At 35.9% G+C, this 18,850-nt stretch overlaps 2 protein-coding genes across 2 annotated transcripts in view; both read right to left on the reverse strand.

Moving 5' to 3' along the window:
• Nucleotides 1-631: 631 nt before the first annotated feature.
• Nucleotides 632-18,850, reverse strand: part of LOC107614158 (uncharacterized) — a 36,650-nt gene continuing 18,431 nt past the window's right edge. Inside the window, exons 2-3 of the mRNA XM_088495822.1 lie at nucleotides 1,002-1,590; nucleotides 632-959 (exon numbers count right to left, since the gene is read on the reverse strand). Of these exons, the coding sequence (XP_088351948.1) occupies nucleotides 632-959; nucleotides 1,002-1,590 (917 nt within the window). The remainder of the gene's footprint in view (nucleotides 960-1,001; nucleotides 1,591-18,850) is intronic.
• Nucleotides 9,102-17,606, reverse strand: LOC107613637 (Transducin/WD40 repeat-like superfamily protein). Its single transcript, XM_016315732.3, has 12 exons — nucleotides 17,218-17,606; nucleotides 16,447-16,556; nucleotides 15,859-15,928; nucleotides 14,285-14,432; nucleotides 14,048-14,185; nucleotides 13,101-13,240; nucleotides 11,508-11,555; nucleotides 10,623-10,733; nucleotides 10,360-10,541; nucleotides 10,128-10,249; nucleotides 9,651-9,727; nucleotides 9,102-9,569 (listed from the first exon to the last, which is right to left on the reverse strand). Exons 1-12 carry the CDS (start codon nucleotides 17,470-17,472, stop codon nucleotides 9,447-9,449), a joined length of 1,524 nt encoding a protein of 507 aa, XP_016171218.3. The 5' UTR covers nucleotides 17,473-17,606; the 3' UTR covers nucleotides 9,102-9,446.

The raw sequence follows: 18,850 nt of genomic DNA on the forward strand, positions 1-18,850 counted from the left end.
AGAAGGTAAGCTGGAGGTAAATTGGGAAGGTCCCTACAGGGTAAGGGAGGTACTCGGCAAAGGCGCTTACAAACTCGAAAAACTCGACGGCAAGGAAATACCCAGAACATGGAACGCAGGTAACCTAAAGAGGTTCTACTCCTGACCCACCGGCCCGCCGACCAGGGAGCCTAACCAGATAGTTGATACTTGCCCTATCTACATGTTAATTCATCTTGTTTACTTACTTTGTCAAATACTTGCCCAACTGACGAGTAATTTTCACTTGTTCAAATTTTTTACTTATTAAAACTTTCTTACTTCACATCTGTTTCACATGACCAAAACCTAAAACGGCACCTCGGGATTGATCACCCCGGGAGCCATACGGCTCATAGGCCTCAACCAATTCGACGACGACGCGACCAAATCAGTCCGAACTATTGCCAAATGTGAAAACGGCGAGACGGGCACAAGAAATAAGCCCGCTCAGAATAAACGGTAACACGATAACGGCAACACGACAAAACAACGAAACAAGCACAAATCACAGCAATCAAACGACGATAACTTATAAAGCGTCAAAATATGGAACGGACAAGTAAATTGTTCAAAACAAACAAAACGACAAAATATCCTAAGTTACAAGACTTCACTTCCTCGGCATATCAACAATTTTTCCGTCCTGGATAGTCTTGAAAACGCCAATTGACGACGTCTCGAAATCAGGAGCAGCGATCCTCAGCTGAGCCTTCAGGGCATCTTCGGTCATCAAGATAGCATTCTTCCCTTGCTCCTTGGCCACCTTAAGCTTCTTCTTAAGCTCAGCGGCCTCTGCTTTAGCGGCCTTCGCCTCCGAGACGGCCTGCTCCCGCTCCTTTTCCAAGGCGACAACCCGACCCTGAGCGGCGTTCAGTTGACCCTCCAATGTCATCTCGCGCTCAAGAAGCCGGGCCACGGTCTCATCGGACGCCTTCAACCTCTCCGCAACAAACGACGACTTCTCCTCAGCAGCACTAAGCTTTCCCCCCATCTCGGACAGCTGACCCTGGAGGAGTTCAACTTGAGCCTTAAAGTCATTGTTCGCCTTAGCAGAGGACTCAAGCTTCCTCCGGAGCGCCTCCATACCGGATAACTCGAATTCGGCCTTCCGAGCTATCACGGCCCCACGAAGCAAGGTGCGATACATCCACCTCGCCTGCCCGGACAGTTCGGTCTCATGAAAATGCTCTTCTGTCCCGGGTATCAGTTGGGAGTCAATGAATTTGGTAGCATCAAAGTTCCTCTCCATTATGGTAAGGGCCCCTTCCGGGCTGGAAGACATCTTTCGCTTCTTGGGAGTATGGATAAGCTCCACGTCACTATCCGGATGAGGGGTGAGAGTCACATGCCCATCAGCGGGCCCTTCCTCGCGGGTAGGGGAAGCCTGACCCCCTGCGCCCTGTTTTCCCGACGCTTCGGTATCCCAGGTAGGGGAAGTCTGGCTCTCCTTCTCCCCTGAAGGACCCTCCGACTTACCGATGTCCTTCTCTTCGGCATTCTCGTCATCACTTGCCTCAAAAAAGGTCTTCATCAGATTCTCAAGACCGGTCACGGTGGCAGACATTTCCACTGCAACAAGCAACAGGCACGATTAGTCGTTAGATCGGAAAGAGAAAAACAACGACAAAGAAACATAGGCAAACAAAGAAGACAACTCACGAATATAGCTCCTGGCGGCCTCCCGCTCACCCATAAGAAGATGTGGGTTCACGGGATTCTTTTCAAAGATAGCAAGAAGGACGTCAGCTATCTGCTTATCTACAGCCGACAACCTTTTGTACGACACTTTGACGAAAGGATTCGACCCCGCGCCAAAACTCCAGTAAGTCTGGATAAGGCGCTCCCCCTCTAACGACAACCAGAAGGGGTGACGACCCTTGACGGGACGAACCTTGAAATACTTATCCTTAAAACCATGGTAGGAGTCCTCAAAAAGGCTAAAAATCTTCCTACCCTGGGCAGCACGGAAAGAAAGAAACCCTTTCCTCACCTTCCCCTGTTTGGAGGGGTTGGTAAGGTTGAAATAAAAAAGAAAAACGTCCACCGACATCGGCAGCTCCAAGTACTCGCAGACCATTTCGAAGCAGCGGATCGAAGCCCAGCTATTCGGATGAAGCTGAGACGGGGGGACGGATATCCGGTTCAGCAGCGCCATTTGAAATTCGGAGAACGGTATCCGAACGCCAACTTGCGTGAACATGGACTTATAAAACCAGATCCCATCAGGGACACGAGGGGAGTGAAAATTGAGCTCATAAATACGCTCATGGGGAGCAGGGACAATGGCCTCGTAGTTGGCCTCTTCGTCAGTCCCCCCACACAAGTAGCCGGCTTGCCGGAACTCCGTCAATTCCTCCAAACCCATCTGGTTGGGTGAGCTCCTTATATCGTCAGTCACCCAAGCATACGGGTCGTAAGCCGCACCAGATCCGGAAGACCGGGAGACAACGCGAGGCATACCTACAGCGGGGTACCACTCCGTTAGTTTATGAGGTCGGGAGCCCGAAAAAACTCAGAAACTACGCCTTTTCAACTCAATCATGACCAGACACGGCTAAAAACTACGCCTACCACACAAACCACCCAAAAAACCTATCCTGGAATGGTACCCCTTCCCTAACTCACCTACCCCAACATTGAAAAACCTTTCAACAAAAATAAACTAGCCATGCAACAAACGCAAGCAACAATCGCACAACAACAGGACATAACACAGATGCCAAAGGAAAGAAACCAGAAAATTACCTGGAACGATGAAGGAAACTTGGACTGAAAGTTGAAGCAGGAGGGAGTTCGCACTGGAAGCTTTGGATGTTAGGGAGAGAAGGAGTTGGAAATAGTAAGAGTGGGAGGTGGATAGGGAGAAAACTGTTTAAAAACCACCTCCAAAAGCGCAAAAGGAAGCAGGGGCAAGATAGTCTTTGCGCACAGATTTTTTTAAATCATTATGAGCATTAAATGCCCAGCGCGGAGAATGAAACGGCAAACAGATGCCACAGCAGATCAAGAGACACGCGCACAAGAGACGCGTCTCTCCCACGATCAGCCGACCCAACGACAACGTACGAACGTAGACATCACGCGCCACCAATGGCCCTCACGGCCATCGCTGACGCGTCGGGGGCACTGTTATGGCCTGGCCCAAACTCACGCGGGTTAACCCGACCCGAGTTCCCGCCAGCCCAACAACGCGCCCTCCACCCGACCCGGACACGCGTCCCGTACGGCTTGCACACAGCCGTGGGACAGCGCCCTTGAGGGTATGGGCCTGACCGCTGGAGGGGCCCACTACTGACATGTATATAAGGGGGAGACTGGCTCTTCCCCCAAGGTACATCACATTCTTACACCACCTCCTTTCCGCCTGCACATATTCTGACAAGAGCGTCGGAGTGTCTTTGCAGGTGGCACCCCCCCCTCTACATACGAAGTGCTTGGGACCTCGCACACCCGGGACCAGGAAACCACGGCCAGACGAGCCTCTCCACCATCCCAAGCGTTGACTTCAGGGTCCTAACCCGAACCGTCCGGTACCCGACCTACCGAACAGATTGTTTTTTAACTCTAAATTAAAGTGAAAATGCAGAACTTTAGTGTTTTCCAAATTATGGATGAATTTTATGGTGTGCCTGGTTTTGTAACTGCTCCATTACAATGGAGATGAGATAGTTTCAATGATGAGCCTATGATGTGTAATGGAAATTCTTAACGCGTGTGATTACTTGGCCAAGTTCGGGGTTTAATGCATTTTGAACAGCAAAGTTGTAATTGTATCTAAATATTGTTGATTTTACTTGTTTTATTCTTTCATGTTTAATGATTAAGTATTGTACGAGACAAATTGAAATTAAACCAGATATCTGTCTTTAATAAAATATTCATATTTTTTAATGGTAGCCAAAACACTTTTAATTGATTAACTTGTTTAACATATTAGAACTAAGCCCCAACTGAATTGTCTATAATCTTTTTTTATTATTTTCAATTTATTGAATTTAGTGTTGTTTTTAACCATTGTGTCTCCTGAATCTTATTTATAGATGGATGAAGGTATAACGATTGTGTATCATCATGGAGGCAGTTTTGTCACCAAACCAAATGGCAGTTTGGTTTATGACAATGATCACACTGATGAGTTGACTGGGCTGGATGAGGACGTATTAGATATACAGAGCTAAGCCAATAATCACCTTGTTAGAGAAGGTTCGGATGTTTGCGATGCGGTCCATTGCAAAAAACAAGGTTAAGTTATCCCACCATGTTGGTAAGCTCCCACCAATCCAACATAGTAGATTGCAGAAAATCCGAAAAGAATCTCAAAAATGGACACCGATTTGGAGTGGAGATGAAGAGTATCAAAGATTTGAGATCCACGATTGGCCTACCAACATGGCTGTTGACTTGGGAAAGAGCATATGCACCTGTAGGTTTTGGCAAATAACAGGTACTGAGGTCTACAATAATTTCTTATTTCTATATGTTTGTATCATTTTATTAAACATAGTTTAGATTAAATAGTGACTGCTTTGTATTCATTTAAGTGTTGTTATTTATTTTACTATTTTATTTGTCTCTGGTGATTGGTCTCTATTTAAATAGATTGTTGGATAATGTTTCACCACATCTGTCTTCGTAGGCATGCCATGTGTCCATGCATGTGCAGCCATCTCCAAGATAAATCGAAATTCTGAGGATTTTTGTCATCATTGGCTGACCATGGAAGCCTATAGAGATACTTACAAGCACTCTCTCAATCCAATACCAGGACAAGATCTTTGGGAGAGAAGTGAACAAAATAGGCCTCATCCACCTAAAATGAAGCGAAAGCCAGGGCCGATAATCCAAAAAAGACGGAAGGATGGTGATGAAGAGCCATCTAGTGTTAAGAAGTCAAAAACTGAAACCAAGTTGAAGAGGAAATACAAAGAATTCACATGTACTTACTGTGGTACGAGAGGGCATACAAAGAGAAGTTGCTCTCATAGGAAAGCTGATGACCTTGCTAGTGCCCTTGTTAGTGCAGCAGCGGCTGTAGTTGCAAAAGAAAAAGGTTCTAAGGCTGGAGAGACTAGAGATTCAGCAAATGCTGCTACTAGTAACACTCAAGCTGCTGAGATTAATGAAAATGCTCCATTAGCACCAAGGGAAGGTGTTGATGATGCAAATGCTTCAGAGATTGATCTCACCCAACCCACTTACTCACAACCAGAAAATCAAGAACAGGTAGTGATTGGTTTCTAATATTTGATTAACTGTTAACTGGTTTGTATTGGTTTATAATACATGAGTAAATGTTGGGTAGATCCAATTGATTGATACTATTTTAATAATATATTGACTGGTTTTTATTGGGCTGTATTGGTCACTAATTCTGTTAACAATTTTAACAGGTCCCTCCATCAGACCCACCTCCACCTCCACAACAGGTCACAAGGCCTGACAAGCTGCAATCGAAGAGGAAAAAAATTTTCAATGTGGACCCAATGCAAGGAGCAAGTTCTGGGACAGCTGCACGCTTGGCAGAGTTTATGACATTCGTCCCCACCCCGGGCTTCAAACCACCAACAACAAAATAGAAAACGATTTGCAATGTTGACTGGAAGTTGTGTAGAACATATTTTGTAAAGAGCATTTGATCAAACTATGCTCATTTGATATTTTATTACTATGTTATGTAGAGTAATCTGTTTTGGTTTAGGATATTTGAAACTATGTTATTTAAGGTATTTGAAGTATGATACAGATACTGCTATTGCTAATGCTGTGATATTGACAATGATTAATGACTTTGAATTGCTTAATGAATTACTTATTTCTGGATCCCCTGTCAAGTGCAAGAACCACAAAAGGTTCTATTAGATTTTCTTTTGTAACTAATGGAAGTGCATACTACATATATCATTATCAGAGCTAGCTCTTGATTTGTCTTCATATACAGATTCAAAACAATTTGACCAATTTGAACAAACTATGCTCTTCTGATACTTATTTGGTCATAAGTTATACCTCATCTTTTGTATAATCTCACTTTTAAAGAATTTTTACAAGATATATCATTACCAAGAGAACATAAAATTCCATTTCTATTTTGTCATTAAATACATAACAATGCTTCATTCACATAACTGACATCATAGTTACATATATTTCATCCCACCTAATCCATAAGCTACAATCACAATTCCAAAAATAATAACAAACACAGACAACATAATATTCCACATTTTTAATATTCTAATTTCAGCTTCAACTGCACTAATTTTCCATCCCAGAGATATTTTCCAATGGTCTTCACTAACTGAACTTTCATTTCTGCCAACTATGCCTTCTTCTTCTTCAACATCTGCCCATTTAAAAAAGCCACACCATCTCTTACCAGTAGTCTACAACACCAAAAATCCAAAAGAAAAAAAAATTGAGAGGAAGAACAACTACAAAACCAACAAGCATTTGAGAAATAAGACACACAATCAGCTTGCAACAATTTAACTAACTTACATTATAGTTAGAACATCCATAGAATGATCTTTTTGGATTGGAATCTGTCCCAGACCATCGAAGAATAGGACGCAACCCACAACCGCACCAATGCGGAACCTTTCCACCTCTGTCACCTCTGTCACCTCTGTCACGGTGTGCATTCTTCACCCACCCACCATGCGAACGAGCTCTACTAGAGCTACCTGAGCCTTGGCTGCTGCTTCCCAACATTCTTCTCAACTCTTCGAGACACTCTTGCGATTTGGAGAAATTGGGACTTCTAGGTTTTATTTAAAATTTTTAGGGGTTAAATTGATGCCTTCAAACATTTTGCCATGTCATCTAACTGCAAGGGTGCCAGGTGTCAACGAAAATTGACAGCTCAGCTTTCCGGTGACGGAAAACGCCAGAAGAGCCAATTTGAGGCGCGGGTCAAAATTTCAGGGTACAATTTGAGTCAATTGAAACCAAAAGGGCTAAATTGAGTCGGGGGTCAAATTTCAGGGGCCAATTTGAGTATTAACTCAACTATGTAGTTTCAAGTTTGATATATTATTATATTTAAGTAATTTTATTAACAAAATCTAACTAAGTTGTTATAACTTGTTTTATATTTATACACTATGTAACTGATTTTTAAACATAAACAACTTCTCATTTTTAACATAAACGACAAATTTTTTTCTTCTTCTTTTAAATTTGTGCACACTTTTTCGATATTGCGTCTTCTTCTTCCTTTTTTTTCGTTATCTTTCTCTTTCATTATCGTCATCACCCATAACACCAATATTTTGCAAACATTTTTATTGGTTTTGATTTTTTCTATGCCATCATTAAATAATTTCGGTTCAAATTTTAGTTTATTTCAGTTCATTTGTGTGTGAATTAAGGTTCATTTGATACTGCTGATAAGTATTGACCAAATTTTTTATTCTCTAAGTAATTTCGGTTCATTTCTTAGTTTAATTGAAGATCATTTGGATCCAAAAATGAATTCAATGTGTTTTTACTAATGATTGAGTCTTTTTGACTGTTTGTTCAAATCTGAACTAATTTCGGTTGGTGCTAATTGAGATTCACTTAATACTGCTGATAAGTATTGACCAAATTTTTTAGTAAAGAAAAATGAAATTAATCATTATCACTTTATTCAATTGCATTAGATTCCACTCCATTTCATTCAATTAATTCAGTTTTGAACAAGCAGTCAAAAAGACTCAAGCATCGACAAAAATACATTTATTTCTAAATACAAATAAATCTCAAATAAACTAAGAAATGAACCGAAATTACTTAAGAAATAAAAAATTTGGTCAATACTTATCAGCAGTATCATCTAAACCTCAATTAACATATAAATGAACCGAAATTAGTTCAATTTTGAACAAGCAGTCAAAAAGACTCAATCATCAACAAAAACATATACAATTTATTTCTAGATCCAAATAAATCTCAATTAAACTAAGAAATGAATCGAAATTACTAAGGAATAAAAAATTTGGTCAATATTTATCGGCAGCATCAAGTGAATCTCAATTAATTCACAAATGAACCGAAATTATTTCAATTTTGAACAAGCCATCAAAAAGACTCCATCATCAACAAAAACACATTGAATTCATTTTTGGATCCAAATGAATCTCAATTAAAAGGAGGAAAAGAAAACACGCAGCAATAAAAGAATGACAATTGAGAGAAAACACACGAAGAAGAAAAAGGAACGCGAAAAAGAAGAAGGAAGAATGCAAAAAAAGAAGGAAGAGCGCAAGGAAGGTATGTGTTACGTTATTAAAACGCGCGTGTGTACACGCTAGTGTAATGAAAATAGTTTTTGTTGAGTTTTGACCAATTTAATTAGATTTAATTACCAAAAACACTTGAATGTGTAACTGAACTCATTACCTATATCTGTAAATAAAATATATCTGTAAATAAAATAGATATTGTTAAGCTTTTTGTTTTATCAATTTGAATATATTAATTTATGGCCACCACTTATTGAGTTCTTAATATTTTGATTATTTTCTTTTCTTTTTCAGGAATGAAGCACACGTACATTGAGAGAGAGAAAATGAAAGAGAAAAAAAAATTAACTGCTTTACTTTAAAAAAAGGTTAGAGAAATTTTTAATTAACAAGAGTTAAATTAAATCTATTTAATAAAGTGTTTACCTAAAAATTAAAAAAGTAACTCTATTATGAAATTAATTAAATAATATTATTAGATTAAAAGACTAAATAAAGGCCGAAATTAAAAGGATGAGTAACATTTTTTCTCCAGATAAAAGTTTTAAATTTTAATCCAGCTTAAAAACCAAAAACATTTAACAAAAACTCATTCCATTTTACCTATACGTATACACCAAAATCAGCTATCAATATAAAATATATGTTAAAATATAAACATATATTTAAAATAAATTAAACCACACATATATTTATACACAAATACAAATAATATTTTTGTTAATAATAAGATGATATCAAGAGAAGCTACTCAAAGAATTTACAAAAACGAATTGATATCATTACAAATTACTTAACCACCACTTTCGTATATAGTATTAATCACATTAATTCATCATAACTCACATTTGCATCTTTATCTCTAGCTCCAAATATCTTATTCTTTAAATTGTCTAAATTACATGGGGCACAACGTCGATGCAATGTTTACAATACAAAATCCCAAATCTTGTTTCACTAATACATTATCTTCCTAAAAAAAGAAAAAGAAGGAATACACTTTCGGGATATGCTTTTTCTTGATAAGCTACGTACTATCAGTTGGTTAATTTCATTGATACAAAAATTTTAAAAATAATAATAATGAGTAAATAACACGAGATACCAAGGATTGAAAAAAAAAAAAAAAAAGAAGACGCAAAGCAAGGTATAGAAAACTAACTTCACAAGCCTTCAACTATATTCTTTGAACTTCTATTGCTATGTATTGTTTTCATGCGTTTTTGCTCTCTTCCAAACAATTACTATGCCATAAAAATCAGATGTAGCCAAAAAGTTTTCTCCATGGTTCCAAGCAATTCCGAGGACAGGAAACCGATGACCCTATATAATATAAATTCCAAGTTATATTGAGCTTCTTGATTTTTCATCACGTTGAAGAGTCCACTAAAATAGAAAACTAACCTGCAGCTTGTTTACACAAGTATGCTTTGGCCGCGTTAAATCATAGAAGTAGACATTTGAGTCTTCACTTCCAGCAACTTCACATGACAACAGGATAATATTAAAAAGATAGTAACTTAAATACTGCTATGTAATACAAGACACTCGGGAAAACTTATGGCCTTTTGGTTTTTGTTTTCATTTTAGTATCTTTCGTTTTCAAAATTTTGTTAAAAGAAAATATCAAAAGTGAAAAAGAAAAACCAACTAGGCCCTAACATGCTCGCAGAAAATTGGTCTCTAAGGCCTATCAACTATCAAGTCTCAATAGAGCATTATATATTTTATAGCAGTGTCAACAAAGCTTAATTATTGAGATATGGGTGCAAGTGCCAACAAAGCCAGATTTTGGGTCAAATTTACAAGAGCAACATAATTTAAATTTAAACTATGCAAAGAGGTCGTGGAGAAAAAGAGAAAGCAGTGACAATGATATACCTATGAACTCTCCTTTTTCTAAGGAAAGAAGGGGGCAGAAAGAAGCTTGAATTTTGTGTGTACGTGGGGCTAACTTGAGTGAGCATCGTATAGTTAAATAACCTTGTGTCTCCAAAGCCACACTACAACATAACAACTTCAGTGATCCAAAGAAAAATAAATAAACAAAGAATAAGAGTTTCACTAAAAAACAAGGAAATGCACTGAGGATTAACGGCAGTTCTTTATAAACCTGAAGAAAGACAGGTTTCCGTCCTGAGTACAGGTCAACAATACGGGTCCTCCAGCCAGTAAAGAAAAACTCCGATACTGCACTGTTGTTACAGGAGATTTGTGTCTGCTGCTACTTCGGTAACGATGAGCGCGGGATAACACACCTGTGTGGGAGTTCATATTTACTGAGTATATACATCCCTGCATACACAATCCAGTAAGTAAAGAAAATCAGATAAAACTGAAGAAGGATATACATATGCATGTATATTAGAGGCACACCTGTGCATCCCCACAAAATATGAGGTTTCCTGTATGATTAATGTCCATTGCGGTAACTTCACTGTCAAATACTGATGTATTAATTATCCTTCCAGTGCTAAAATTGAACACCTAGTACAAAATATAAAGTTTAAGAAAAGTGAATTGAAACAATTAAGTTACGATGACAGTTAACATATGGTAAGTGAAAATATATAGTAGCACAGAATTTTAGAGGAGAAATTATTCAAGGTAATAGAGTATCCACAAGTCACGAGTAGCTGATGGCAAGAATATTGACCGTATCATGAATTTACATGTTCATGAGAATAAATGACTCTCCTTGCTTCTTTTCCAATTCCACAAAAAAGAAAAAAAGAAAAGATTATTTCTTCTCACTTACATGGGGAAGTGACAAAGGGAATAATTCTACTTATCTGGGACTTATATGGCAGGGTATTGACATTGTTGATAGAACAAAGCATAGTTGTATTTGGGAGTTTTGGAGTGATTGGGATCTGCTGAGAGTCATTTACACTATGAATGGGTTCTCCCTCATAATAATGAGGATTATACCAAAAACATTTACATAGGCTATACTGAAATTTAACAATATGACAATTTGTAAGCCACATTACCCTTCCAATTGCTTAACTCAAATTATCCAAACACAAATCGGGTAACTCATTTCTGTTCCCTTTCTATCTTATGCCATTACTCCCCATTCCACCCCAGTCTCTCCAAATCTTTCCACGAATAACCTTGGATCCAAACTATAAATTCTTCACTATACTATGTGAAGAAAGAACATGATGCAATTCATGACATTTCAGAAAAGGATCTGTCATATATGATGCTTCCTTTTTGTTTTGAAAGAGTAAAAAGAGAAACAGGCAGCATATTTACATTGATTTCCCTGTGTGAATTGCCAACTGAAAGGAAGTTGTTATTTACCTGCACCATATAGAGAGAAACAGACTTCCATCACAACCAAAGATATATGGAAAGAATAAATTTATTACCCATATAAAAATAAAAATTATGCAAGCATATTAAATACAGAAAGTTGCTGAGAACATATCGTTTTTAAGATTAACCAATTGAAATATTTTGAAATTCACTAGGAGTGACCATGGTTTGAGTTACTGTAAGAAACAATCTGATTTAATATGATTTAGATTTTTAACCAGACTAGTTGAAAAACATTTGAACAGGTTCAGAATCAGATTGAAACTCATGGAATTGGTTTTGAACCGGTTTAGACTTTATCAAACCAGGTTGAGAAGCGTTGGTGATGGTCAAAGACAGTGTAGACACTATTGATCATAGGGAAATATCATTGTGGTCGATGGATGTCATGGAGGACAAAGTTTAAGAAAAAATAAATAAATCCTACTCACGCCACCAACCCCCCAACAGCAACTACTTTTCGACAAAACAAGAAAAAGAAACTTACAAATAACCCAACATATATTAGGAGGTAGTCCCAATTCTTTACCAAACTCAATGAAACAAACTGGCTATTGCCTTATCATTCTCTTCAAAATAAAAATTTTAAAAGTCAATCTATGCAACTACCAGGAAAAGGGAAAAACAAAAGAAAAAGAAAAAAAAGAAACACACAGACATAAGTAAATCAAAGCTTAAGGGCTTGACTTCCTCAAACTGTGAGGGATTCAAAACCACCCATGAAATATCTAGTCTTTAGTCTACAAGTCAATTTTATCACCTCTTTCATTAGTATAGGGTACGAGGAGAAGGAAGACAGAAGAGACTGAGGATCTAATACAACACATACAAAGTCATAGATACTTGGCATAGAATTTTAGGATTTCTTTGGTGTTAGATAATATTTCGTTTACAATGAAAAGTACATTAATTTTCATTCAATGTTCAATGGAACAGCTAAAAAAACTGAAACTTATAAAGATAAAAAAAAATCGATCTAAAAGTAAGATAGAAATAAAATAGAATAATATCTGTGGACCCTTGGGGTGGGTGTGATCATGAATTTGGTTTTGGAGAGGAGGAAAAGGCTTTGGAAGGTTAAATCTCGTTCATGGGTTTTGTTTTTGGAGGTCAAGGGTTTTGGAGGTATTAAATTTAATTTACCTTTTTATCCTTAATATATTATTATTTTAGAATTTATTACCATTTACTTTTATTATTTCTAATATTTAATAACGGATAAAATTGTAAACATATATAATAAGCCCTCCAAATCCCTATTCATTACATATTTTATATTTGTGAAACAAAAAAGGGCTTAAAAATATTAATCACTTCCCCCTTTCCTTTCTCTTGCAACTCGCAAACACACCCTTAGTTTTTTACCTAATTATAAAATCCAAGAAAAACTTAAGGAATTCGAACATTTTAAAATCTAGGATAAGTATTTTGCTATCCAGCTATCAATATCAAAGATAGCAATGCTATCAAGCTATCAACTCGGAAACAAGGTTAAGATACACTCATATATATGCAATATCTTGTACTCACAGGGTGAAAACGGATGCATAATTGCGAAGAAACTCCATATATCACCCGTATGCAAATGCCTTTTCCTATCTCCCATACTCTCACAGTTTTATCCAATGAAGATGACGCAACATACTGGTTGTTTGATGTAAAATCAAAATCTGTAAATAAACCATCAAAAAGAGAAAGCATTGATTGTAAAGGAACAAACTAAAATAAGGTAAACATAACAGTGAAAAATAACAATTATTTGGCATTGACCTTCTAATAATCATGCTACATGTACATCAAAAATCAATTACAAAATCAGCCACCCATATAAAATACATGTTGAAATAAAACTATACATTGAAAATGAGTTAAACAACACATGTATTTATACACAAATATATGGTGACTAATTTGGTGGCTGGTTTTTGGTGTGCACATAGTATTTTTTTATCCTTAATATATATAAATTGCAGCAAACTCTATTATAAAAGCAAAGTAACCATTAAGGTATGAACTTGGCCTAAAATTGTAGGATAGCCTATCATAGTCTATAGGTGAACTAGTTGATGATTAATCACAGGTTTATATTTGTCAAAATTCTTTCTTTGTAAAATCATAGTTGATAGAAAATAAATTTAGTTACAGATCTTAAAGAGGATGAAAACTCCTCTATAATATAGAAAACAGAGGGAGAGAAAAAAGGCAAGGCAATCAATAATAGCATATTAGATCTTGTCGTCTAAGTAATAAAACTTTGGCTGAATCACATGTTGAAAAATGGTTAACCAATAGCAAAGCTATTTTTCCTGAAATGTCACAACTTTCCTCTACAATACGAAATATGCAAAACACAATTTTTTCAAGCATAATCCACATTAAAAATAATACATTGATGATATTGCCTTAGTGAACTTATAATAATACATGTGATACAAGATGAAATAAAAGACTGAAAAAAAAATACCAGTCTATCCAACCTGTAACATCTTTGGAGTGCCCATTTAACTGTTTGATGACCGTAGGTGTCTCAGAAACACTGCAAACAGTCAAGGTTCCATCTGATGCTCCATAAGCTAGTAGATCAGAACTCATGTGTCCAAACTTTATCACAGTAACTACACATAAAGGATTTAGGCATTATTCCTTCCAAACCAAGTGGACTAGATATAAATCAGTGGCATAATGGAAAGAAAACCAAGAGCTCTAGATATTACCAGCAGCTTTGCACTGATCAAAGATGCAATGCATGCCAATAAAAGAATAGCCAGGCTCAACCCCCCGATGCCGTGGACGATCAGAATCACTTACACTTGAACCAAAACTTGCTCTATTATTGGATGCTGGATTTGGAGTTTGCACATCCTAGAATTAAACGAACACATGATTTGGTCATGACATGTCAAAAGGTTAAAGATCAAGAAAATTAAACCACCATTTGAAGTTTTATAGAAAAATTTAACGAACCTCCTCCAATTTAAAAAACTGAACACTGCATGTTTCAAGCAAAACCACGTTTCTTTTACATTCATTAACTGTAACTATCTAATATACATGTCGCTATCCTATTGCATTACCATAGTTTCCTTTAATAATTTGAAACCTGAAACACAAGGTCCGGTAAGGTTTTCCAAAATCTAGAAAAGACGGTTGGGAGATACTTCAACTTTTGCCCATTGTAATTTCGGCTAGAGAAGCATTGAACTTGCTAATGTTACATACAAAATCTATTCATGTGCTTTCACTTAATTATTAGAATTTGTGGAAAAGATGGTTCACAATATGATATCAGTCCCGCCAATTCAGTGGGGCACAATTGGATCTCTGTAACCTCATTCTTCTAATGAAAAGTTATATTCCCATGCAAGATAGGATAGATCAAAATATTATCTATCCTTCAAATCCAGAGGACTCTTGCATGAGAGGAGGGTCAGTTTGTATTGGCATTTGAAAAAAGTACTTATTTTTTTCATCTTTTTAAAAAAGATCTTTTTTAACAGACAAAATTATTTTACATTTGGATAGGCTTTTTAAAAAGAGTTTTCAAGTATGAAAAACGTCTTTTGCTTTTGCTTTTTTTAAAAGCAAAGTATTGTTAGCTTTTAGAAAAAGCAAATAATTTGCTTTTTTAAATAAAAGTACTTTTTCTAAAAGACGTATCCAAATACGTTTTAAATTGAATAAAAGTACTTTATTTTTTAAGAAAAGTATTTTTTTCACTCAAAAAAGCCAATCCAAACTAGCACATATTAGATATAAAATCATTTGTGTGAGTTTAATATTTACTTTTCATCCTTTCGCTAGCATGTTTGGTTGAACATTTTGAAAGTTTGAAGCTATATACTATAGCCTTTTAAGAATTAAAACGGAAAGGATTCTTCCAAACAAAAAAGCTGCTTAAAGATACAGCAAACTAAATATTAGATTCTTTTTTTTTCCCTTTAAAAAAAGATATTTTAAAAGAATATATAAAAGGAAAAGAATATAAGACCTTTGAGAAGCTCCAATTATTGTGAAGTCTAGGATAGTTAGATAAACAAGCATGCATCCTGAGAAGTTTCAGTAAACAGAGCCTTACGGTCCAGACCAAGAACTTATCTAGTAATTTTTCCTAATATACCTAATTCAATTGCTTAAGGATTTCTTCTGACATTCCCTTTCTAAAAGAACAAATAACAAAATAAACCTAGGTATCCTACATCCTCAGGGGTGCTTCGCAACTACAATCTTTCTTCAATGACAGCACACTCAATGCAAGTTTATCACAACATCTATAGGGAACTAAACATACCCGACTAGAAGTCCAGCTGTCTGCCTCAGACCAGCGGGAGAAGGGATTTGGAGATGACATCCATCGACCACTGATGCATCAACCAGTAAATTATCCTGATGTCAGAATTGTACCGAAACAAATTTAAGCTAGCACAATATATGAGAAAGCTGCATTGGCAAAATATTTGGTCATATTTGACTAAAAGTAAAGAATTAACCACAAAGAAGTACATATGAATATCAAAACAGAAGGATGGCAATTGAATTGGGAAAGAGAAAGGTCTTATAACAACATTTTATTATAAGATGTGATATCATTTTTAACCTAGAAAATAATAGAAAAGGATTGGTGAAGAAAAATACACCAGATTAAAAGAGCTCCCGGTTCTTTCAGCCAAAAAGTCTGAGATATTTTAATACATATGAATAATGTCTGAGAGATATTAATGTATCTAACTATATATCCGGATCATTTGAACTGAAACTCCATTTACAACCATGCCTATCTTTAGGTCTTCAAATTTTGTCACCCTTTTGATGAGTTGAAAATCATGGAGTTCAACATCAAACATCTATGCTCATAACTTCAAGTAAAAAATTCCAAAACCTGTTTCCTGGAGTACTCTGCAGACTTGGGACACGTGAACTTTCCCAGTTCTTGGGCCTAGATATATAATTCCTGTATGCCACATAAGTTTTTCCATTGCATCTCCAATCCTTCAACACAAATATTCCAACGTCAAAAATGTGCTGAACTTCATCCAAAACAACACAATTGAGAAGAGCATAAAAGACAGCCTACAAACAAAACTGAGTAGAAAATTCGTGGAAAAGCAACCAAATTGTAATCGATTAGGTGACATTCATCCTATTGTGAATCATATGTAAATCATTTTTTATTCCTCTCTTTTTTTTCTTTTTTTTTCCACCAATAGGTTGTTTTCTTTTTCCTCTATCTTTAGTCATCGAAAAGGTAGTTTCCACACATGACCAGATTCTATCATACTTTTCACGGTACTTCTACCTTGCTTTACAATTTTCTCTCAAATCTATTGCTTACAGAGCACTGTAACAACACGCGAATCAATGACCGAACTGCAAAATCATTCCAAAACTCCAAAAGTAACAGCACCAACTCCAAGAGGAAAAATCATATATATATGATTTTAAACCAAAATTCAAATCTAGCACGATTGATCTGAGCAAACATGAAGTTCCAAAGAAACCAAATGGAAAAACAGAATAGAATGAGATTAACAAAGAAATCGCATAGAGAATTTAGAAGCAGCGAACACTGTAACAATGTGATTTTTCAGATTTGTGCGATAAATTTGAAACTATGAATCGATGAAGCGCAAATTTTCAAAATGGAACGTACTCTGCGGCTGAGAAGTCCGGCCTCGGCCTTCCGGTGAAGGAGGAGGCGGCGGATGCCGATGTATTCGGGATCGCCTTCGGCGGTTGCGGGTTGCAACAAGCAGCAGAACAAGTCTGGATCTGAGCTGCTCTTCTTCTTGTTGCCGCCGTCGGCGTTGTTGGTTTCGATTTTGTTGTTGCTGTTGCTGTTTTGGTGTTCGTTCTGTTTGAGCTCTGGTTCGCGGTCGTTCATGGCGGCGCTGCTCTGCTCCGCCATCGTTCCTATGAATCCTTCATCGGAGAGCGGTGGCCGAGCTCGATTCTCCGGCGTGGTTGACCGTTTTGGAATGAGAGGAGAAGAAAGAGAAGAAGATAAATAAATGGAAACCGTACTAGCCGGTGATCGTGGGAGAAATCGAGGAATAATAATAATAATAATAATAATAATAATAATAATAATAATAATAATAATAATAAATAAAAATGTCAAAAATGTTTTTTTTAAATATTTTTTAAAAATTAAAATTTAACATATATAATCAATTAATCTTTGTTATTTTTATTAATCTTTATTATTTTTATTAAAATTAGACCGGATAAATCAGTTTAGCCAAAACTATATATATATATATATATATAAATTTTAAAAATTTTAAATTTTAACTCTATTACCACAGAGAAGAAAAGAGTTAGAATTTAGGATTCTCAAAACTAATATATATGATAAGAATATTTTAATCATTTTCTATAATAGGAGTATTGTAGTCATTTTTTATAAAAAGTAATATTAATTTAGATCGATTTAAAATTTAATTATCATTTTTCAGTCAAATTAATTTGTCTGGCCTAATTTTGACAAAAATAACACGATTTAATCGATTATGTATTAAATTTTAATTATTAAAAATATATTTTTTCCTTCTTTGTTTGATATTCTCCTCCCAAAAAGAATTATGAGAATATAAAATAAGAAGATGAAGAAGAAGAAACAGCAAAAGAAGAGGAGGAGGAAGATGAAGAGTTCTGAATTATGCAGAACTTATCAGAATAAAAATACACCCAAATATTTTCGTTTTACACCCAAATTTGCTATAAATACAGAAATGAGTTATGCTACGTGTACACTAAAATCAGCCACCAAAGTATACTGGAATACAAATATACATTGAAAATAAATTAAGCACACATGTATTTATACACAAATACATTGGTAGCTGATTTTAGTGTACAAATACCATTTTTGAAAGAAAAATATTTTTTCTAATGCTGCATTTTTTTCTTCTTCTTCTTTTTCTTATTTCTTTCTTTTTTTTAGCTAAATGAATGTAAATTTATCCTCTTCCAAATAATTTTACAGCATTATGTGTTTCTTCTTCTTCTTTGTTTGATTTTTTTGTTTTTATTCTTGTTAAGAGAGTAAAATAAGAAAAAACTTAAGAAGGTAAAACAAAAAAAGAAGATGAATAAAAGAAAAAAGAAGAAAAAGATAATGATGATGATGAAAAAAAAAAGAAGTAGAAGATGAGGAAGAGGAAGAGGAAGAGTTTTAAGTCATGCAGAACTTATCATAATAAAAATACACCCAAAATTCTTATAAATACACCCAAATATCTTTGTCTTACATACAAATATCTTCGTGTTACACCCAAATTTGT

The sequence above is a fragment of the Arachis ipaensis genome, chromosome B8 (genome assembly GCF_059453495.1).
Source record: "Arachis ipaensis isolate K30076 ecotype BB chromosome B8, ASM5945349v1, whole genome shotgun sequence".
Taxonomy (NCBI): Eukaryota; Viridiplantae; Streptophyta; class Magnoliopsida; order Fabales; family Fabaceae; genus Arachis; species Arachis ipaensis.